At 41.5% G+C, this 22,283-nt stretch overlaps 2 protein-coding genes across 2 annotated transcripts in view; both read right to left on the reverse strand.

Annotated features, from left to right (window-relative positions):
• Positions 1-22,283, reverse strand: part of inka2 (inka box actin regulator 2) — a 361,375-nt gene that overhangs the window by 154,814 nt on the left and 184,278 nt on the right. The gene's annotated exons all lie outside the window — the stretch shown is intronic.
• On the reverse strand, positions 16,683-21,535 carry LOC114647654 (androglobin-like). The gene has a single exon (XM_051924304.1). The coding sequence runs from the start codon at positions 21,297-21,299 to the stop codon at positions 16,731-16,733; it is 4,569 nt and encodes a 1,522-aa protein (XP_051780264.1). The 5' UTR covers positions 21,300-21,535; the 3' UTR covers positions 16,683-16,730.

A 22,283-nucleotide genomic window follows, 5' to 3' on the forward strand; every position in this document is an offset into this window, starting at 1 on the left:
TGGGGCGAGTCTTTCTCAATTGCTTCACCGGCTTCCTGCGGTGTGTGATTGAGACGCTGTACCCAAGGAGCTGTATAAGTATGGGATGGAACAAGAGCGGGAGAGACACAGAGAAAGAAGAGAAGAGCCATGAGAACAGCAGAGGGTGGAGGGGCAGGTCGAGCCAGCAGCATGGAGAAAGGCAGACCGGTCGTTAGCCCCGTGTAGGAGCAAGGGTTTAGTGCTCTATGGGTGGATCGTGCCCGCTGAGAATTCTGGGAAGAGCGGGTACAATCGAGGTGGCATCCTCCTTAGGGATCCGAGGGACGACTGTGTGAGCGTGAAAGAGGATGGAAAGACAACCGACCCCGAGCTGTCTGGCAGACGCCGACTAAGGCAGCCAAGACAGGGGTCGGGAGGAGAGGACCATAACTGCGTGAGCTATGGGTGAGCTGGGGAGATGAAGAGGGTGTTGTGTTGGGCTATTCCAGGTCAGGAAAAGAACAATGACCTGCCTGCTGTGACACTGATTTTAGTCTTCCTTTTTTTTTTTTTTTTTTTTTTAAATCTCACGGATTTTACTGCTTTTATGGATTATTTATTTATTCTTTTGGATACAAACACTGCTTTGTTTTTTTATTGTTTAATAAAAGCACTTGCACTTTGCACCATCTCATTACTTAGCGTGTTTTGACCCCATCTGGTTACGTTATGGACGGTGTTGTGTTCAAGAGGCTCCCAAATAAGAAGAGGGAGCATGGAGCCAGACCTGCATCGTCATCCACTCTTTTTATTTTATAAAAAGTTAACAGCGTACATGCCGTGACTAGTAAAGGACCTGTCACATTAGAAGACTTTTTCAAAGATTTTTAGTCGTGGCCTTCATCTATACACAGTAGTTCTAGCGAGTCAGAGGCAGTCGGTGGTATGCTCCCATGATGTCCATTCGTTTAGTCCGACACACTCAGTGACTCACTCCAACTAGTCTGTGACCTGCTCCGATAAAATCAAATATGTTCGATTTTGTCTTTAGACATGGGGTGGGCTCTGTGTGCATGAGAACTGACAATCAACAAATGCATAGAAAGCAGTTACAAGGTAAAGGAGCAGGAGGGGCTTGGGGCCTCACAAACAGAAAAGAAGCTCGTCTGTCTGATATCTCATGTTGTACTTACCATGACAGAAAGGAATAATGAAAAGAAAGAAAAAAAATGGGCAGAGATTGCGGCTGAACTTGACGTAGCTATTAAACCCTTCGAATGGCGCCGGCATGCTATTGGCTGTCCAAAATAATAAAAAAAAAAAGCCAAGCACAACTTACGATGTCATAAAATGTGACATGCCCAGCAATTTTCAGTCATTTAAATTGATGGAGTTCGGCGATGAGATTCATACTCAACGACTAGAAATCACATATGGTGACATCGGCTTAAGGGACGAGCACCGTGCTGAAGTGAGCAAAGAGGCTTCTGTGTCCTAACTGAAACAGCAAAAGTACAGTAGGTACACAGCACCAGGCTCTTCACTTAAGGTGCTTTCCCACCATAGGAACTTTTATCAGGGGCCAGGGACTTCTTAGAAACTCTGGAACTTTTGCAACCTTCACACCACAGTTGGTATATGTAAAATGGGCAGCGACTTTTGGTCGTTTACATCAACAAAGTCTGGTGACGAGATCAGCAACTCCGGTCAGTCAATCTGGCATACGTCATGACTAGAAGTCACATAATGTGGCATCAGTTTAACGGCACACACAGTAAGCCAAGAGACAACACTTTTTATAAAGGACAATCTGGTGCATATATTATGCCTTCCTGAGGCTGAGATTCCCTTCTTTTCTTGGTAACCTTTCACCTAACACATGGAAATGGTCTCAATCTTGGGTGCCATTTTCTACAGCTCTTCTTTTACACTCCACATCCCTCGATGGGCTGAGCTGATTTCCTACCCACTAGACTTTCGGTACTACTTCCAGGGTTACGTCTCTTGTGAGGCACTGCCAGTCCCCTCCTGAAAGAGAGTAGAATAGGCTCTGAGGCAACATGGGGGGCAGATTCATTTCCGGAGGGTGGGACTGGACCACGTGTCTGCCTGAGGGGGTTACCAATCAGGATCTAGAGGCGTTTCGTCGTGTTGTGGGTGCAGCAACATGCTGAACCAGAGCATGTTCCCCAACCTGACCTGACCTGGCATGCGCACAAAATAGGCGGACACAGCTTTCCACTGAAATGATGGGATTTATTAAAGAAAAACTTGATAGAAGAAGGTGTAAATATTTACAGCAAGCAATTGACCTATCCATACACAACATTTCGAAGAAACTTGATCAGCCAAATGACAACTTGTGTATAATAATAATAATAATAATTTTGTTCTCTAGACACAGAGGGAACTACAGAGAAAGTGAGCGTTCCTTTAATGTGGGTAGTGACGTCCTTCACATCTTCTATTACTCTATGATGGACAGTGTGGTGTGCTGGGCTGGTAACGTCACTTCAAGAGAGGCCCACCGAATCAACAAGCTAATAAAAGGGAAGGCTCAGTTATGGAACACACTCTGGACCCCTGGAAGTTGCAGCAAAGGAGAGAATGGCGACAAAACTGAGTGCCGTTATGAACAATGCTGCACATCCTCTCTGTGACATAACTACAGTGAGGACTTTCAGCCACAGAATTATTCATCAGAAGTGCGTCAAGCAACACGACTGGAGAAGCTCCTTTATACCAACGGCGACAAACCTCTATAGCGCCTCACTGGAACAGGGAATGACAGTTCAGAAGTTTTCCTTTTCTTTTTCATTTTCTTCCTTTTTGGTCACTATGGTGTGTTTTCAGATATAGTGTGTGTGTGTTTATTTATTTAAAGAGCTTTTGTAAAATGGCAAAATTTCCTCCTGGGGACAAATAAAGTTTGTTCCATCCATCTAGCCATGCATCAGTCTATGCCATTATTGTAATGTGTGTTGATGTGACAAACATATTATACCTCAAAAGTGATGACTATGATGTACAGATTGTATTTTAGTTCACTTTAAGAAGGCCAATTCTGTGTATCTGCACTGAAGAACTTCTTCAGTTTATAGTCAGTTTAAATCAGCGATCTGTTGTCACTTCTCAGGGAACTGGCCAATAGGCTAACAGAATGTCAGGTTATATAGCGCCCTGATGTGTAGAGCACAAGTCACAGGAGGTTCTGCTCAAACTTTATAACACACTGGTGAGGCCTCATCTGGAGTTCTGGGTGCAGTTTTGGTCTTCAGGCTACAACAAGGACATAACAGCACTAGAAAAAGTCCAGAGAAGAGCGACTAGGATGATTTCTGGAACTGATAGGTATGAGCTATGAGGAAAGAGGGAAGAAGCTGAGCTTTTTCAGCTGAAGCAAGCAGAGATTAAAAGGGGACATGATTAATGTGTTTAAAATTATGAAGGGAATTAGTATGGTGGATCAAGACTGATGACTTTAAAATGAGTTAAATGAGAACACAGGGACACAGGTGGAAACTTGTTGAGGGTAAATTTCACACAAACATTAGGAAGTTTTTCTTTACACAGAGAATAATAGACACATGGAACAAGCGACCAAGTAGTGTGGTAGACAGGAGGACTTTTAGGGACTCAAAAGTCAACTAGATGTTATTTTAGAAGAATGAAGCGGATAGGACTGACAAACTTTGTTGGGCTGCTCTCGTCTAGACCGTTCTAATGTACTTAAAAGAAAAAAAACAAACTAATTTTTACCAAAAGCAAAACCTTACACGTACAAAAAAGACAACATTGTCATACACCTACATGTTGCTACAATGAAAAATAACATGATTTATTTATTTTTTACTGCATGCCAAGTCAGTGTTCAGAATATGCCAGAAACACAGCAAGTGAAGACAGCATTTGTAATGTTTACTGTTTCTTGATGGCAAACATTTTCCTTTTATGGTGAGGCACTTATTTTGGGTTTTAATGCCAAAAATGAATCTAAAATAGCACACCCGCAATGGCAGCACTTGTTATTTGTTGTTCTTGGATGCCAAACAGTCTGATGCATTGCTATGGAACGTGTGATGTCTTGGTAACCATGTTTTATCAGATTTGCTGTTTTAATGACAACCAAATTATGTTTAAAAGGAAAAGGAAGACTTCTCGAGAGAACTGATGCTTGAGCAAAACTATTTTGTGCAGAATGGGGTTATGACTTACTGCAGGTTTGTCAAACAACTATGAGACCTGGGAGGGCTGCCTTGTGAATGTTTGGTTGACAGTTTCAGATTCCGGTGTACTGACCTCTGCTACATCTGAGAATCCTTCTGTTGACTTGTTTTGCTTTCGTTATTGTTTGGCTGCTGGTGGGAAAAACAATTAAGAAACAATTACAATTAATCAAATTAAACAATTTCTGAATCTTGAGAAGCAAGTTAGCTAAAACTGTTGCATTAGATGCAGTACCTGATTACTAATTAAAGAACAAGCAGGAAATGAGTCCATAATCTCTTTTAGAAAACGTTCTTGTCAAACATGACCATATCACACGACAAAGACTTAGGTAAAGACCTGCACAAAAACTGGACTCTATTGTGCTCCTTCACAAACCATAAGAATAGAGAGTTATTAAGAAATTCATATGTGAACCAACACTGTAGTTATTCAGATAAAAAAAACAGCAATTTACAGATCAATGGTATAAAACACAAATACACTGGCGTGCAAAAGTATTCAATCCCTTTGAAAGTCATCCTAGCTTTCTGCATGAAAAAAAGATTTGTCCACATATTTATCCATTCAGTATTTTAAATGTGAACTCTTATGCTGTAACTATACATTTCCAAAGTCCAAATAAACTGAAGCTGAAGAAAAACTCTAAAGTCCGTATTTGTACAAGTGTTTAAACCTCTGTGCTTTGGAAGCTCCAGGTTTACACAAAAGACAAATGAATCCCAAATGACGCAAAGGTGACACTCATAATAAAACGAAGACTTATGGGTCCTTTCTATCTCTCTGGATATAAAAAGCACCTTTGTAAGGGCCATAGTCTTTGATGTGACAAAGTCATTGAAATGCACAAAGCAGGACATGGCTACAAAAAAGTATCGAAGAGTTTGAATGTCCCTGCAATGCTGGATGGATCATCAGAAAGTGGAAGGCTCCTCACAGCACCCAGACTCTTACTAGAACAGGCCGGCCCTCAACATCAGTGCAGGACGTTCATAAAAAATCCTACTGTCACTCTAAGGCCAGGTTTATACTTCACGCGATGTGACGCATGCTCCAGCGGATGCTCCTGCTACACAAGCATTTTACTGTTTATACCTGTGTGTGTACTTTACGTATATCTGGAAGAATCCACCAGGTGGCAGTGCGAGATATTATCACAACGAGAACAGGTTCAGCTTCACTGTGTTGTGAATGGCCAGGAACACCCATTAAATTCCAATGACACCTTACCACAATATCTCTGAAAAGGATGTTTAATGATCAAATCCATCAGTTCAGGGATGTGTCCATTCCAAGCTTTGGGCACAAGGCAGAAACAATCCCTAGACGGGGTATCAGCTCATCGCAAGGTGAATACAAGCACACACACACACACACACGCACACACACACTAGCATCATTTTAGTGTCACCAAATCTGCATATCTTTGGAAGGAAACCGGAGCCCAATGTGGAAACCCAGCAGGAAAACATGTAAACTCCAGGCAGGGAATACCAGCGATGTGACTCCCTGTGAAACAGCAGTGCTACCGCTCTGCCACCGTGTCACCCCCATGTGTGTAATTATTAACAGTGTAGCCGCTGAAGTATAAGGCGAGATCAAGCACGGGTAAAATGCGTGTCAAAAGAGATTTCTCAGTCCAAAAGTTCGTTTTAAAATTATTTAGTGAAATTTAAAAGAAAACAATCCACACAAGAATAAAAGAAAAAATAGTTACACACGTAGAATAAAAGGCAAAAAAAAGGAAAACTGTATCTTCTCTAAACTGAGCTTTTATTGAGAAACTTTAGTTATTTCTGTACTTAAACGTTCTTTACACTTCTGTACACTATAAGTGTATGGTTCTGCACTTAAATAAGTGCTGTTTTACGAGTTACTTTACACACTCAAAAAGCCCATAAGCACATAGGCATGTGCACAGGCCCGGTCACATGCGCAAGCACGAGCACGAGCACGAGCACGGTTTAAAACTGTATGCCTCTACACCTAACACATGACATGGCAAGGCTGTCACTAACTGAAGAATAATGTTTACTCAAAGCTGTTAGAAATGCAAGAATATACCAATACAATTCTACTTATGGGGGTTTTAGGAACCTCCCATAGATTATGCCTTGTCATCTAGTAAAATATTTATGAATCTTATATAACTAGGAAAATAGCTTTTACAAACAATATTCATTATTTAAACGAAATTAATGATTTATCTGTAAAATGTAACATACATACTTTATAACGGCTGACCCCTTACCCAGCCAGCAGCTACACTACCAAGACCTGCGGCCTGGATAAATAACTGAGATGAATCTTCTATCAAGCCGTACCTCTAACAAATAAACTTTTCCCCACAATCGACGGTTTAAACATAAGCACAACAAAAAGGGCAGATATGTAAAAATGAGTGAATATATTAAAACAACACAACAAACACTACTGCATCTTCCCCACGTAGAATATATATAATATCCCTCCACCAAAGCAACAACGTGACACCACCATATATACACACAAAACAAACCCTCCCTTACCCCTGTAGCATATAACAAACAACAACGAATAACAACAATGAATGAAATACGGAATGAATGATCGTGAACTTGAGTCCGAGTATATTACTGTCTAGAATGTGGATGACTGGTCAACAGATATGTGATGCGTTTGTATTTCACGGAACCAATGGAACAACCTCACCGTGAATCCTCGGCTTGTGGTGGATGATGTGGTCCAACCCCGGGGTCTCTGGAGATGAGGGAAGTGAAACCAGTCTGGCGAAATGAAAAACAAACCGGCTACCAAAAAGCGCAATGAGGAAAAACAGCAGGTAAAGATGGTTCGTGGTTGTGAGCGGAGTGGTGGCTCTGAGGCTAGGGATCTGCACTGGCAATCGGAAGGTTACCGGTTCGAATCCCGTAAATGCCAAAAGGGACTCTGCTCTGTTGGGCCCTTGAGCAAGGCCCTTAACCTGCAATTGCTGAGCGCTTTGAGTAGTGAGAAAAGCGCTATATAAATGCAAAGAATTATTATTAAAATGAAAATCTCTGTCTTTCTCCCTTTTTTTTGGGGAGTAAACATTAACATTATACATAGTTATTGTCTGTTTTTACCTGCATTATTATCAATCTCTAATTTAATATTGTTCTTTATCAGTATGCTGCTGCTGGAGTATGTGAATTTCCCCTTGGGATTAATAAAGTATCTATCTATCTATTGATTGTGATTGAAAACAGTGGTTTCCATCTAGGGGCTGTGGTCTCTTTCCATCATCCGTCCCCCTGTATTTATGGGGACAACATTCAATGACGCGCACAAACAGCAAACGGGATGATGGAAACAAAACGCACTTAGTACTAACATTGACAACACTATTACTATGAAGCCCCGCTACAACTTTAATGATATCACTTGCATGAGCAGACAGCAGAATATCACAAATTTAATGTGTTCTGTGTGGTGAGTTATTGCTGTTTGCCGCTGCTGTCAGGTCAGGAGGAAGCCCCAGAAAAAAAAAAAAGACGGGACAAAAGATGGTATGTGAGACTTTTAAAACGTATCATGTCATTACGATGGGGAATATGCGACGCTTGAATATAAAAGCACCACGAATGCATCTGTATGTCGGCATTTTGCTTCAACACATCGAACCATTCATCAAACATTGAAGCGCGCACATCGATCCCGTAGGATCCTCAAAATGGCTTTCTGTCACATGTAGATAGTAAACAGAGACTCTGACTTCACATTCCAACTTTGATCACACTGCGCCCCCTGACTTTTTGCTGGGACAGCAACTAGCTCATGCATCGTGTTAATTTCTGAGGATCTGCTCAGACGACGTGTCAAATGAACGCTGGGAACGGATGGCAGCCATGATGCGTGCATGTACGCGTTCTGAGCGTGAAGTATAAACGAGCCCTTAGATGTCTGCAAAGCTATTTTACTGAAACTGGAGTGAAAGCGCAGGAGTCCACAATTTCAAGAGCTCTCCATAACACAGGCATCTATGGGAGGGGAGCAAGAAAGACGCCATTCCTTAAGAAGGTCCACATAAAAGCACTTATTGCATTTTCTTTCATAAAGCATGAGAAAGACCCAGTTAAGATGTGGGAGAAGGTTTTATAGTCAGATAAAGCCAAAATAGAACTTTTTGGCCAGACTTCAAAGAGGTATGTGTGGTGCAAAACTAACACTGGCCATGGTTAAAGAAACACCATGCCTATGGTGAAACATGGTGATGGCAGAATCAGGCTATGGGGATGCTTTTCATGTGCTGGGACTGGAAATCTTGTCAGAACTGAAGGGACAATGGATAGATTCAAATATGGAACAACATTGCCGGAGAACTTGTTCCAGTCTGCTATGAGCCAACAGCTCAGGAGAAGATTCATCTGTAAAACATAACAATGACCCTCAGCATATGGCCAAAGGGGGGACAGTGGAATGGCTCCAAAACAGAAAGGTGAATGTTTTGGAATGGCCAAGTCAAAGCCCCTTATCTTTACCCTATTTACAATCTGTGGCACTATTTGAAAATGACTGTCCAAAGGTACCATCCCACCAACCGAGAGGATTTCTATCACTTCTGTCATGAACAATGGAGAAGAATCCCTCCTGAACAATGTGCAAAACTGGAACATACTGTACTTCCCCCCAAAAAATGAAGGCTGTTATTGCAGTAAAAGGGCTCTCAACAAACTATGAATGTGTAATGTCTGAATACTTAGGCAAACACGAACATTTGAGTTGTTCTTCTCCAGTTAAATATCTACAGAAAATGCTTTATTGTGACTTTGGAAATGTATTGTTACAGCATAAGAGTTCACATTAAAAATACTGAATGCATACATTTTTGTGCAACTCTTTTGTCATGCAGAGAAATAGGATGATTTTCAAGGGGACTGAATGCTTTTGCACACCACTATAGCAGTCTATAAAGTACAAGTGGACAGTATGACAAAAAATCTATATCATAGAAAATTGAAAATTATGACTCATAGTAGATATCGGTGTAATATGTACACCTTAATAAAAGAACAAGTGTCTGTGTGTCTGTCCAGTCGCTAGGTCTCAGTTACAGGATATCGGAACCATAGAAGAGGAAGTGTAACATAACATTCATACATTATAAAGTTTATCTCTAACTCTACTCCATTGACCACTGTTGTGGGGTACAAAGTCTGTACATTTTGGTTTATATTTTGCTCAATCCCAACAAGATGAATTCAGATGCAGGACACTTGTATAGGCAGTATAATAAAAAGGCATATCCTCTTCCCTTACACCTCACGTTTATAACAGTTGTTCACAGCATAGTGCTAAATTGGTTTTACAGCCTGGGAAAGGAAGACTGAGCCGATACCTCAGGCTATTGATTACTTCATGGATGGACATCTGGGACAACAATTTGGTATACAGCCTGGGAAAGGAGGACATGCCGATGTTTTAGGCAACATCAAAAAAGATTAAAGAGTTTGAGCAAAATTCATCCATCATATTGACAGCCAGCCAATCAGGTGCATGCAACAATCATCTGTTGTGAAACCACGACATGACATTTTGAAAGCAACATCAGAAGAAGAGAAACAGCGACGACGGAAGAGCAACATCAGAGAAGAAAACAAAGACACGTATGAGCAGTTTTCATCCGACCATCAGTTAACAGCATTTTCATGAACATCGAGTGCTAGATCACAAGCCACCCTGCGACATTCATCCTTGTCATCTGTAACTTTTTTGTAAGCTTTTTCTAAAGACTATATACAGTATATCCAGACTTTTCTATCAGTCCTATTTTCTATTATTCTTTGTTCCAGTGGTAATATTATTATTCCTATAATAAATAATATGCTGCTTGTAACTTTCTATGCTTTGTCTTAATGTCTAGAGTGATTGAAGTAATAAGATAGATTTCTTTGAGCACCTGGTGCAGCCGGAGAGTTGCCATTACCTCTGTGCTGCGAGGTTTATTAAGGGCTAAGGGTGAGAGCTCCACCCAATAGTAGGGAACAGTACGTAAAGTAAGGTATTCTTGGCTGATAAATGGCCTATAGTCAAGGATGATGAGCCTTTGTATGTTTGAATATTTTCTTGGAGACCAAAAGTAATATTTAGGTCTGAAATATCATTAAAACATTGTATGTTGTTTGTGTCGATACTAAGTAAGTTTATTGAAGCGCTGAGGGAAAGGCTGTGTTATTCCTGAGGCACTTGTGTGGTTTAAAGTGCTAGAAGTTAATCAGTGTGTGTGTGTCATTCATGGGGCACTGTTGTGGTTAAGGACTGTGTGCATGCATATAGCTATGTACAGTCATATGAAAAAGTTTGGGAACCCCTCTTAATTCTTTGGATTTTTGTTTATCATTGGCTGAGCTTTCAAAGTAGCAACTTCCTTTTAACATATGACATGCCTTATGGAAACAGTAGTATTTCAGCAGTGACATTAAGTTTATGGGATTAACAGAAAATATGCAATATGCATCATAACAAAATTAGACAGGTGCATAAATGTGGGCACCCCAACAGAGATATGACATCAATACTTAGTTGAGCCTCCTTTTGTAAATATAACAGCCTCTAGACGCTGTCCTCCTATAGCCTTCGATGAGTGTCTGGATTCTGGATGGAGGTATTGTTGACCATTCTTCCATACAAAATCTCTCCAGTTCAGTTCAATTTGATGGACAGCCTGCTTCAAATCATCCCATAGATTTTCGATGATATTCAAGTCAGGGGACTGTGACGGCCATTCCAGAACATTGTACTTCTCCCTCTGCATGAATGGCTTTGTAGATTTCCAACTGTGTTTGGGTCATTGTCTTGTTGGAATGTCCAACCCCTGCGTAACTTCAACTTTGTGACAGATGCTTGAACATTATCCTGAAGAATTTGTTGATATTGGGTTGAATTCATCTGACCCTCGACTTTAACAGTCCCTGAACTAGCCCTGATGGAACCTCCATTAAATTTAACAGTAGGTAGCAGGTGTGTTTCTTGGAATGCCGTGTTCTTCTTCCGCTATGCAAAGCGCTTTTTGTTCTGACCAAATAACTCCATAAGTCCAAAAGCACTTTGTTCCAAAATGAATCTGGCTTGTCTAAATGAGCATTTGCATACAACAAGCAATTCTGATTGTGGCGTGAGTGCAGAAAGGGCTTCTTTCTCATCACCCTGCCATACAGATGTTCTTTGTACAAATTGCACTGAATTGTAGAACGATGTACAGATACACCATCTGCAGCAAGATGTTCTTGCAGGTCATTGGAGGTGATCTGTGGGTTGTCTGTAACCATTCTCACAATCCTGCTCATATGCCGCTCCTGTATTTTTCTTGGCCTGCCAGACCTGCTGGGTTTAACAGCAACTGTGCCTGTGGCCTTCCATTTCCTGATTCCATTCCTTACAGTTGACACTGACAGTTTAAACCTCTGAGATGGCTTTTTGTAGCCTTCCCCTAAACCAGAAGACTCAACAATCTTTGTTTTCAGAACTGTGGAGAGTTGCTTTGAGGATCCCATGCTGTCACTCTTCAGAGGAAAGTCAAAGGGAAGCACAACTTGCAATTGACCCCCTTAAATACCTTTATATCTCATGATTGGACACACCTATCTATGAAGTTCAAGGCTTAATGAGCTCATCCAACCAATTTGGTGTTGCAAGTAATCAGCATTGAGCAGTGACATGCATTCAAATCAGCAAAATTACAAGGGGACCCACATTTGTGCACAGCCAGTTTTTCACATTTGATTGAATTTCCATCCATCCATTATCCAACCCGCTATATCCTAACTACGGGGTCACAGGAGGTCTGCTGGAGCCAATCCCAGCCAACACAGGGCGCAAGGCAGGAAACAAACCCCAGGCAGGGCGCCAGCCCACCACAGGGCACACACACACACCAAGCACACACTAGGGACAATTTAGAATCGCCAATGCACCTAACCTGCATGTCTTTAGACTGTGGAAGGAAATCCACACAGACACGGGGAGAACATGCAAACTCCACGCAGGGAGGACCCAGAAAGTGAACCCGGGTTTCCTAACTGCGAGGCAGCAGCACTGCCCACTGCGCCACCGTGCCGCCCTTGATTGAATTTCATACAACTAAATACTGCTTCACTAAAAATCTTTGTTCGGAAAACACCCCAGTACTCAGATGTTCCTAAGAAATGAACGACATACCACTGTTATCTTTTTGTTGAAAGGAGAGTCAATTATTATGCAGGCTGAGAGGGGTTCCCAAACTTTTCCATATGATTGTATGTGTGTGTTTATCTTAAAGTGCAACAGTAGATCAACCCGATAATGAACTTGATGAGTACACTTACACTTGAGAAAACAGGTAAAGGGTAAGTAGAGGGAAATACTACAATAATACGACCACTAATACGACTAAATTAGAACAACTGGATCATAGTAAAAAAGCAGGGGAAATACCAATATCTGTATCAGTAATACAAAAGCCTATGTACCGATATCAGATCCGCACCTTAACAATACAAAGATTCGGGTGCCAGATTCAGGTTCAGATTCATACAGTTATTGTGGTGGCACGTTGATGTGGTGGAAGAAAGAAAGGGCAGCCCAGGGTGACCTCACTTCATGCCGAAGAAAGCTTTAGGCAAACAGAATTCTGAGTACCACTTGGCTGTCTCTGTGGCCCCTTTGTTTAGTGGTACTGCAGAGATGTTTCCAAGAGAAAAAATAATGAATATTGTTTTGCCAACAGACTTGCAACGCCTAGCCTTGAATGGAGCCCTTGACTGATTTTTGGTTTCAGGATTGAAAAAGTGAAACCAGGTGACATCACCAGTCACAAAAACAATTAAAATTCAGGGCCTTCTGAAACAATGTGCTGATGAGTTGTATGGTCACAGTAACAGCAAATGTGTTCGACACAGACTGAAGACAGTAGTATTTCAAGAGAAGAACCTCATACCAATGGTGAGTTATGGTGTTGGAAATGTATTATTGGGCTGTTTCAGGGCCTGTAATGCTCACAGTCATCAGGTCAACTATGAAGTCTGCATCACATCGAAATGTACTTAAGGAGAATGTGAGACCATCTGTCCAAAAGTTGAAGTTTGTCCTTTCAACACGATAATGATCTAAAGCACACTAGCAAATCCACCAAGAAATGGATATAAATAAGAATTGGAGGCTCATGAACTGGCCTAGTTGAAGCCCTGATTTGAATCCCACTGAAATGTTGTGGGGGGAATTGAAACAGGCCACGGACATCTGAAGGATGGGTAACTGAAGGAAATTCTGCATGGATGAGTGGTTAAAGATTTCACAGAGTCGATTTCAGGGACTGGTAGGATGTCATGGAAAATGCTTACGAAAAGTAGTTTCTGCTAAAGAGGGCAATTCCAGCTTCAGCGGCCAAGGGCTCACTTATTTTTTCCCCAGTAGACCATTATATCTACTGAAATTTTTGTTGAGGAAATGACTGAAAAGTCTAATTTTCCTTGTGGTTTCATTCACGCATATCATCTTTATCTGTAGGCCCAGTTTGCATACAGTTCTACTATTTGCCTGTTCAAACATCTCGAAGAAGTCAACAATTTCCATGGGCTGTACTTACTTTTTTCATAAGGCTGCATTTACTCTTAATTCAGCAGAACCCGCAGCTGCTTTTCTAAGAAAGTCATCTGTCTATTTTACTGACCTGGGGCCTCATGTATAATGCCGTGCATAGAACTCACACTATAACATGGCGTAAGCACAAAAGCAGGATTGTGTGTACGCACAGAAAAATCCAGATGCAGGAATCTGTGCGCACGCAAACTTTCACGTTCTTCCACTACATAAATCCCGATCAGTGTGAAAAGTAACGCACGTGCACGCGCCTTCTGTCCCGCCCCAACTCCTCCCAGAATTATGCTTCTTTGAATATGCAAATCGATATAAATAGCCTTCTGTGAAAAGACAATGGGAAAAACACGGGGGAAAATATAATAACTTCAGCGAATACCAAGTGGAGGCAAAGGAAAAACGTACTATTTGTTAGTTTAAACAGTGGTATAATCAACAAAAGAAAGTGATCGAGTGACTTTGTGAACTTGAGTTTTCGATTTTCTCCGACACTAAGTCGCACAGTGCCCGAAATAAAAAAGAAGTTGTCACATATCAAAGCCGGTGTGAAAAGGCGACTCGTAGCGGACCGTCCGAGTGTCATATGAAAGCTTATTAGGGTACAGAGAAAAAAAAATAGGCACACAGTGGGGAAAAAAGCACGAAATGTCAACTTTAATCTTGAAATGTCCACTTTAATCACGTAGTTTATTTTGTCATTAAAGTAGAACATCATAAACTTCATCTTCAAATCGTTTATTTTACTAGTTTCTCAAGTAGCACATTAAATGCTTTGTTCTGTGTTTGATCTTCTATGTGCTCTATGTATGTGAATCGCTACGTGCTTCCGTTCTTTCTCTTTCTCCGACAGGACAAAGAATCCATTACATTCGTGATATTACAGCTCTCTGAATAATTAAAATACTGAGATGTATACGTGATATCTTTTTCATGATGATAGGAATGAAAGCATGTTATTAAACATGGGAACACGGTGGCGCAGTGATTGTTCATATCTCATGCAAGAGGCTTGCTGCGCCATGTGTGACCTTCGATGAAATAATTTATTACAGAAGTACTGTCTCTTTCAAACGTACTAACCTCCAATTCCTGTCCTTACTTTTCTTTCTCCAAATACCCAATCTCCACACAATCAGCTCTGTAATAGACGTTAAGCCATCTGTAAGCGTAGAACGCTGATTCTTCAAAACTTTTAAGGAACATTGAAATATCTTCGTAGTACATGTTTAATTATTCTATCCGTCTATCCTTCCAGTGTCGCGTCAGCACCAGCAATAATACAATGCAAGGCAGGAGCTATCCGTGAACTAGCTAGTGCTGCGGCACCGTGTCCTCACATGTTTAATTATTAACAATACAGATTAACTTCATTTAAATAAAGTTTTATCTGTATACTATAAGCAACATATTTTGCTGCATTTCATCTTAAAAATGATATCGTCATCATACGCACTTTATAAAGTTACAATGAGGTAACTGTACTTATAAGTAGAAACAATTGCTACAAGGAGCAATTGATGGACTGATTAAGTGCGTTTATAGTTCTTGGGATGAAACTGTTTCTGAAACGCGAGGTCCGTACAGGAAAGGCTTTGACGCGTTTTGCCATGGCTGAGGTAGTGTGTGCTTGAAACTGTATACCGATAATTCTCTTTCCGATCAGCTGCTGCTGTGATTCCCCACTCAGATACAGTAATATAAATACTCTGAGTGGTGCAGTGAGAGTAATATGGAAAAAGATGATCCGCTGTGGCAACCCTTAACAGGAGCAGCTGAAAGAAGAAGAAGATGCAGTGAGCGTAACAACGCTAAAGCAGTTATGGTATTTGGAATACTATGGCTATTCCCTGGACCATTATATTGCTACAGGTTAATTACAATCAGATGCATTACACTAATAAACAATATGCAGTTAATTTCAGTGTATTTATAAAGCCGCTTCAGGAATGTGGGTCTAAGAAAGAAATGGTAACCACACAGGAACAGTAGCACTGCTTTGACGCTGGGTGCCGCTAGTCTGCAAAACCATGCGGAGAAATTGCGTACGCAAGGGTATGAGGTACCGTGGAAATGTGCGTGGCTTTACGCCAAGTTTAGGTTTTATACATCGCGATTTGAGCGTAGAAATGTTCGTACGCAACATTTTTGTGCGTACGCACCGTTTATACATGAGGCCCCTGGTGATGTCGTATCAAATGGGAACCAAATAATGATGATCAATCTTCCTTGAATTTGATCAAGATTGAGATATTCGGGATGGAGATGAACCCTTTGTTGCCGTCCTAACAAATTCATCCATCCACCCATCCATTTTCCAACCCGCTGAATCCGAACACAGGGTCACGGGGGTCTGCTGGAGCCAATCCCAGCCAACACAGGGCACAAGACAGGAACCAGTCCCAGGCAGGGTGCCAACCCACCGCAGGACACACACACCCACACACCAAGCACACACTAGGGCCAATTTAGAATCGCCAATCCACCTAACCTGCATGACTTTGGACTGTGGGAGGAAACCGGAGCGCCCGGAGGAAACCCACGCAGACATGGGGAGAACATGCAAACTCCACGCAGGGAGGACCCAGGAAGCGAACCCAGGTCCCCAGATCTCCCAACTGCGAGGCAGCAGCGCTACCCACTGCGCCACCGTGCCGCCAAATTCATTCATTTACTATTCTAAACTTACTTCTTCAGTACAGGATCATATTGCACCGAAGCCAATGTGAGAAAAATTGCTGGATGTCCATGTCTATCCATGGACAACCAGCCACATTCACTCAGTTTAATTACCAATCTTCAGAAATGAGTATCTCTTTGGACTGTGGGAGATACCCCCAGAAGAAATCTACATGATTCCTGGTGGGGGAACAGACGAACTCCATAGAGAGGATACCAGCTGGAAATCTAAGCTAGGTCAAAACTGTTGGCCTCTATTCCCTTCACAAAGTCCTTCATTTCTTTTTTCCTCCCTTGGGACTCTTCGGCTGGGATATAGACATCCTTTTTGCTGGTTTCACTCTCTCTTCTGTTGGGGGTAGAGCTTCTTCACTCATTTGATGCTTTAGGTTCGTGATCTGTGTCTGTCGGAATTCTTCTCGACATTCAAGAATCTTTTCCCTTTTCTCGTCTACTGTGGTTTGCAATTGTTCATACATCTCCATTTGTTTGTATTTCAACTGGCCCCTCGATTGTTTCTCTAGCTCTCTTTGGTTGAGGATCATCTCTCGATTTCTCTTGAAGAGATCCATTTTCTCACAGTGTTCTCTGGTTTGCTGCTCAGTAACAGATTTGTCTTTAAAAATGGGCTCTGCGATGGTTTTCCTAAAGAAAACAGTAAATTCCGCAGGCAGTTTGGCATCCTCTTCTTCAGCACGACCCGAAGTTTTTCTGTTTGTAACACTTCCAGAACTACCCGCCACTGCAATGCTACCAGTTATGGCCTTTCTGATGTTACCAAAAAGTACTTTTTGTGGGAGTTGTTTAATATACTGAAGACGAGCAAGCACAGCTTTCTTAGCTCTTCCTGGCTCGGCAGATTCCCATGCCAGCTTCATGGCCCGGATTTCCTCAACTCGTTCAGTGTCTTTTTTTAATACTATTGAGTCTGAATCATTAGGATCACACACAATGTGAAGGCTCCAATAGGCCTTAGTGACATCAAAAGACTCCTTTTCACTTTCCACGTCTCGCTGGATGCTTGGAGTTTTCCGTTGTTTCCAGAGACTATTGGGTGAAGATGACCTGACAACAACTGGTGAGACATTTGCCTTTCGGAACAATTGTTGTAGGTTGGACGAGGAAAACAGTTTGGAGTCTGGTTTCCGTACAGCCGTGTCTGCTTCTTTGCTAAACTTTAATTTATCCAAAGGCTTTTCTGGAGCTTTGTCTTTAATCCTCTTAAAGGCTGCAATGGAGCCCTTTGTGACTTTCTGAGGTAAGATGGGTGTTAGGCTAGGTGTATCTGCTGGCTTTTCTTCTAGTACTTCCTCTGGTTTTTTACCATGTACTTTAATTTCATTTTTTTCCTGTTCTTTTAATGTCTTCACAAAGGCTTGCTGGTCATCAGTTAGGGTCCAACTTTTGTGCAGTACAGAAGCCTGAACGACATATTTGTGATTGTTTGACTTTGTGACCACCGCCTCTTTCGATACAGAGGTAGACGCATTGGCTCCCACATCCTTACTGCCTGGACTTCTACCAGAGGTGCTTCTTTCCACTTTTCCGACTGCAGTGGTGCCTTCACTTGATGTTGAGGATGGCGTTTCATTTGGCCAAAATGTAAATACTGGAATAACAGCAGAACCTTTACGAATGGTAGATGCCACCTCTTCTTCATTATCGAGTATCTGTAGCTTGATATAGACATCAGATTGGGATGTCTGGATCTGAACAGTGGTGAAGTGTTTTACAGTTACAGTGACAAAGACCCTGCAAATGAGCTGTCTATCATTTGGGATATAATAATCTTTGTACTCTTTCACCAAAAACAGGTGGTTTGTGGTATTTTTGCAAGGAACTGGCAAAGGAAGACAAGAGCCAACTAAGCGCAGTTTCCACTCTCCAGCGGTAATAGCTGAATCCCCTGAAGCAGCTTCTGCCATGAACGTATAGGTTTTGTTTTTGGAGTAAAGATGTGGCTGAACTTTCTGGAAGATCCTCTCTATTTCTTCTCCAGTGTCATTCTCAATCACGTGAAGTATACTGGCTGGCACATTAGAGTATATATGCGGCACAATAACCATGTCTTCAGGGAAAGCAAACACTTCCCTAAAGACCAAAAACCAGGAGTTTGCTGGTTGATCAGGATAGGTTACTACATAGTCGGCAAAAGAAACCTTGGTCCACTCATCCTCATAGCATGGGTACAGATGGATTGACTGCACATTACTTTTGAAGAGATATCTTAACAGAGTAACAGAATGCTCCTCAAAATTTGCATCTAGTGCAGACCTGATTTTCTGCAGTGCCTGCACTGCCCTTTTGTTCTCTTTTGTCTTCACATTTCTTGCCTTCATCAGTTTACTAACATAATATTCTCTCCATGCTGCCTGTATGACAATCACAGCCTGTACTTCTTCTGAAGTCGCTTCTCTGTTAATCCACTGTGGAGGAACATCTACCTTCACCTCAGAGGATCTTGGGTTACCTTTGAAATATGTCGTTGTGGAATCATTATAAGTTAAGACTTGAATGGCAAATGCCATATCCTGGACATTGCCGTTTGCTAGAGCTTTGGTTATGGTGTAGTGCAAGGAACCATTGAAGGCTTCAAAGTGTTCTTTCACTGCCTCCGGGTCTTTCAGTTGCAAGGGGCAATGAGCTTCTTCAAGATCATTCTGGGCCTGCAAAAGTTCATCGTTATCGCTAAAATTGTCGATAACATTCCCAACAGCCTTCAGGATGGTTGTTGCTTGTTCAATAAAGTTTTGGCTTTCTTCTGCCAGAAATGGCATGACAAGTTCCTCCTCACCAAAAGCAAATTGAACAGTACTACAGAGATGAATGTGGTACCCTTGGGGGCACCTCGCCGTAAATCGTAACACATGACGGCCTGCGGGCAGCATGACCAGGGCCGCTTTGGTTGCACAAGTATTAATTTGCAGAATGGGCAGGTATGTTGCCATGTTTTTCCATGAAAACGGTTCCGCGGTGAGCAGGCCACCCTTTTCGTTGCTTTCAGGCTCTTTCCAGTTGGAAAAAGGAGAAAAACAGGTGACAATTTCTGTTGGTTGCAAGTTGTCGACAGATAGAAAGGTGCACCTCTTTTCCTCTACAGACCTTAAATCCGACTTCTGGGCAGAGTGCTGGTATGTTGCGGGCATGTGGTACACTAACAAAGTTGGAAAACACTTACAGAAATCCTCAATGGCAATCCAAGTGTTCTGAGGTTTGTGCTGCTCTAAAGGTTGAGTAACAGATACCTCCTGAGTCGAGATATTATCTGAGCTGACATTTTGCCCAGAGTGACCCGTCGGTGGTTTCTCTGCAGCATTTCCAGCTGTCACAGCCTCAATATCATTCGCTCTCTCTTTGGTCTTATCCATCTCCTGTTGAGCAGGTTTCACTGATGACCCTGCCATGGGTTCTCTGCCATAGTTGAGGAAAGGACTCACAATTTCAACAAAGCGTTCTTGCTTCCCTGCAGATTTAATTCTACGTATCGCCTTCCATGTGGAAAATGACAAAGCCTGAGAAGGGGCAGAAGCGGTTGTGAAAGATCTAGTTTTAGTCACTAACACTGCATGATTCAAATTAAATGGAAGGCCATAATTCTGTAGTTTCTCTTTGAAATCAGTTGCCTCTTCAAGACCAGGAATTTTCTTCTCTGTCAAATGAGAGGACAAGAAACTGGCATAAACAGCCATCCGTGGAGTCTTTACCCCTTCCTTAGTCCCCATGTCTGGCTGATCATCCTCAATCTCACTGGAGGATGAAGAGCCTGCCTGAACATCATCTGTCACATTTTCATCCTCTGCAGTTTTTCTATTTGTAGTCAAGGGCCCAGGTTCAGCAGAGATCACCTTGTCACTCTTAATTTCTGGACGTGGACCACTTACATTGTTCGATTTAGATAAAGATCTAATCAATGAACTACTCTCTTCTAAGGTCTCTGGTGGAACTGTTTGTTTTAGAAAACTCCAGACTTGGTTTAAATATCCTGCATTAAGAGGAACAGTTTCAGGGAACCACCCAGTGAGAGTATGCAGAACTGAAAGTTCTCCAAGCTCACTTTTTCCATCCTTACTCATGTCTACATTTGTCAGTTTGATGATCGCCTTGGCCAACAGAATCGGCCATAATTCTGTGTCACAGGATGTGGCTGGCAGTAACATTTTGTTGTCATTATCAAATGGAACAGTGTCGTCAATTATAATCTTTCGCCAGCACCCCATCCAATAAAGCTTTACCACATATTTCCCATAAAAGTTGTACTGTGCTATATGGCCCTTTTTGACCTTGCAGAGGGAATAAATATGTTCCCAAGGTTTCCATGAAAGAGTTGAATGATCCATCATCCTGCTTCTTCCTTCAGTTGTCAAAATCCCATTGCAGGATCTCCACAGCGTGCAGATGTCGCAGATTATCCTCCTCAACATTTCACTGCCAAGTAAGTGTCCGTTTGAAGAAACCAGATCAAACCAGGTTTTGTTTTCTATAACGACAGGTGTCTTGTCCACCATGAAATCAGAGGGACGTCTCCAAGTGTGGACAGTAACGGATGGTGGCATCTGGATTTTTCCTTTAGGATCATTAAAAAAGTGAACAATAGGGATTTTGCTTGCCTTCTCTCTCTCTTTAGCTGTCTTTGTCGCATCCCATACCTCACCATTGACTTCAGCATCATTCCACTCTGGCCAAGGAAACTTGTCCTTTTGCAGATCAGCCAGTGACAGTCCCTTTTTCTTTTTCTGCTGAAGGATGTCGGCAAGTGAAAGAGTTGGAAGTAGACCGGCAGCAAGGGGGTCCTTCTTGCCCATTGGCCAGTTTTTGCTTAGCTTCTTGGCAGCAAGGGGAGCCATTGGTTTTGCTACATCCTCTTTCTTCTTTGCCGCTTTTGACAAAGCTCTTGTTTTTGCAATCTGTAAAATCAACACATTTAAACAAACATTATGGCAATATTTTTTTGTCTTCTTTGGTAAAGGTTTCTACGAGTTAAAAGCATACAATCCCTTCAGAAAGTATTTATTCACATTTTGTAGCATGCATTATCGTGGGTTTCTGTAGGACATTGCCAAGTCCATTACTAGGTTGTTCTGCTCTCGCACATTTTCACGCATACAGATACACATACACATAGGGATCCTGTGGACAAAGTCTCAAGTGAAAACATAATTGTCAATCACCACACAATATTCTATTTAGAACCCTCTCATATTCCTACATAGATAAATAGACACTGGAGAATACATCTCACAATATCCTATAGGAGTCTTTACTTACATAAAAATCCTTAAATAGACAATGGAGTCTTAACACGTCTCACAATATTCTATAAGAGTAATATCCTTAAATAGACAATGGAGCCTTAACACGTCTCACAATATTCTATAGGAGTCTTTACTTACATAAAAATCCTTAAATAGACAATGGAGCCTTAACACATCTCACAATATTCTATAAGAGTAATATCCTTAAATAGACAATGGAGCCTTAACACGTCTCACAATATTCTATAGGAGTCTTTACTTACATAAAAATCCTTAAATAGACAATGGAGCTTTAACACGTCTCACAATATTCTATAAGAGTAATATCCTTAAATAGACAATGGAGCCTTAACACGTCTCACAATATTCTATAAGAGTAATATCCTTAAATAGACAATGGAGCCTTAACACGTCTCACAATATTCTATAAGAGTAATATCATTAAATAGACAATGGAGCCTTAACACGTCTCACAATATTCTATAAGAGTAATATCCTTAAATAGACAATGGAGTCTTAACACGTCTCACAATATTCTATAGGAGTCTTTACTTACATAAAAATCCTTAAATAGAC

This window comes from Erpetoichthys calabaricus, chromosome 3 (genome assembly GCF_900747795.2).
Source record: "Erpetoichthys calabaricus chromosome 3, fErpCal1.3, whole genome shotgun sequence".
In the NCBI taxonomy this organism is placed as follows: domain Eukaryota; kingdom Metazoa; phylum Chordata; class Cladistia; order Polypteriformes; family Polypteridae; genus Erpetoichthys; species Erpetoichthys calabaricus.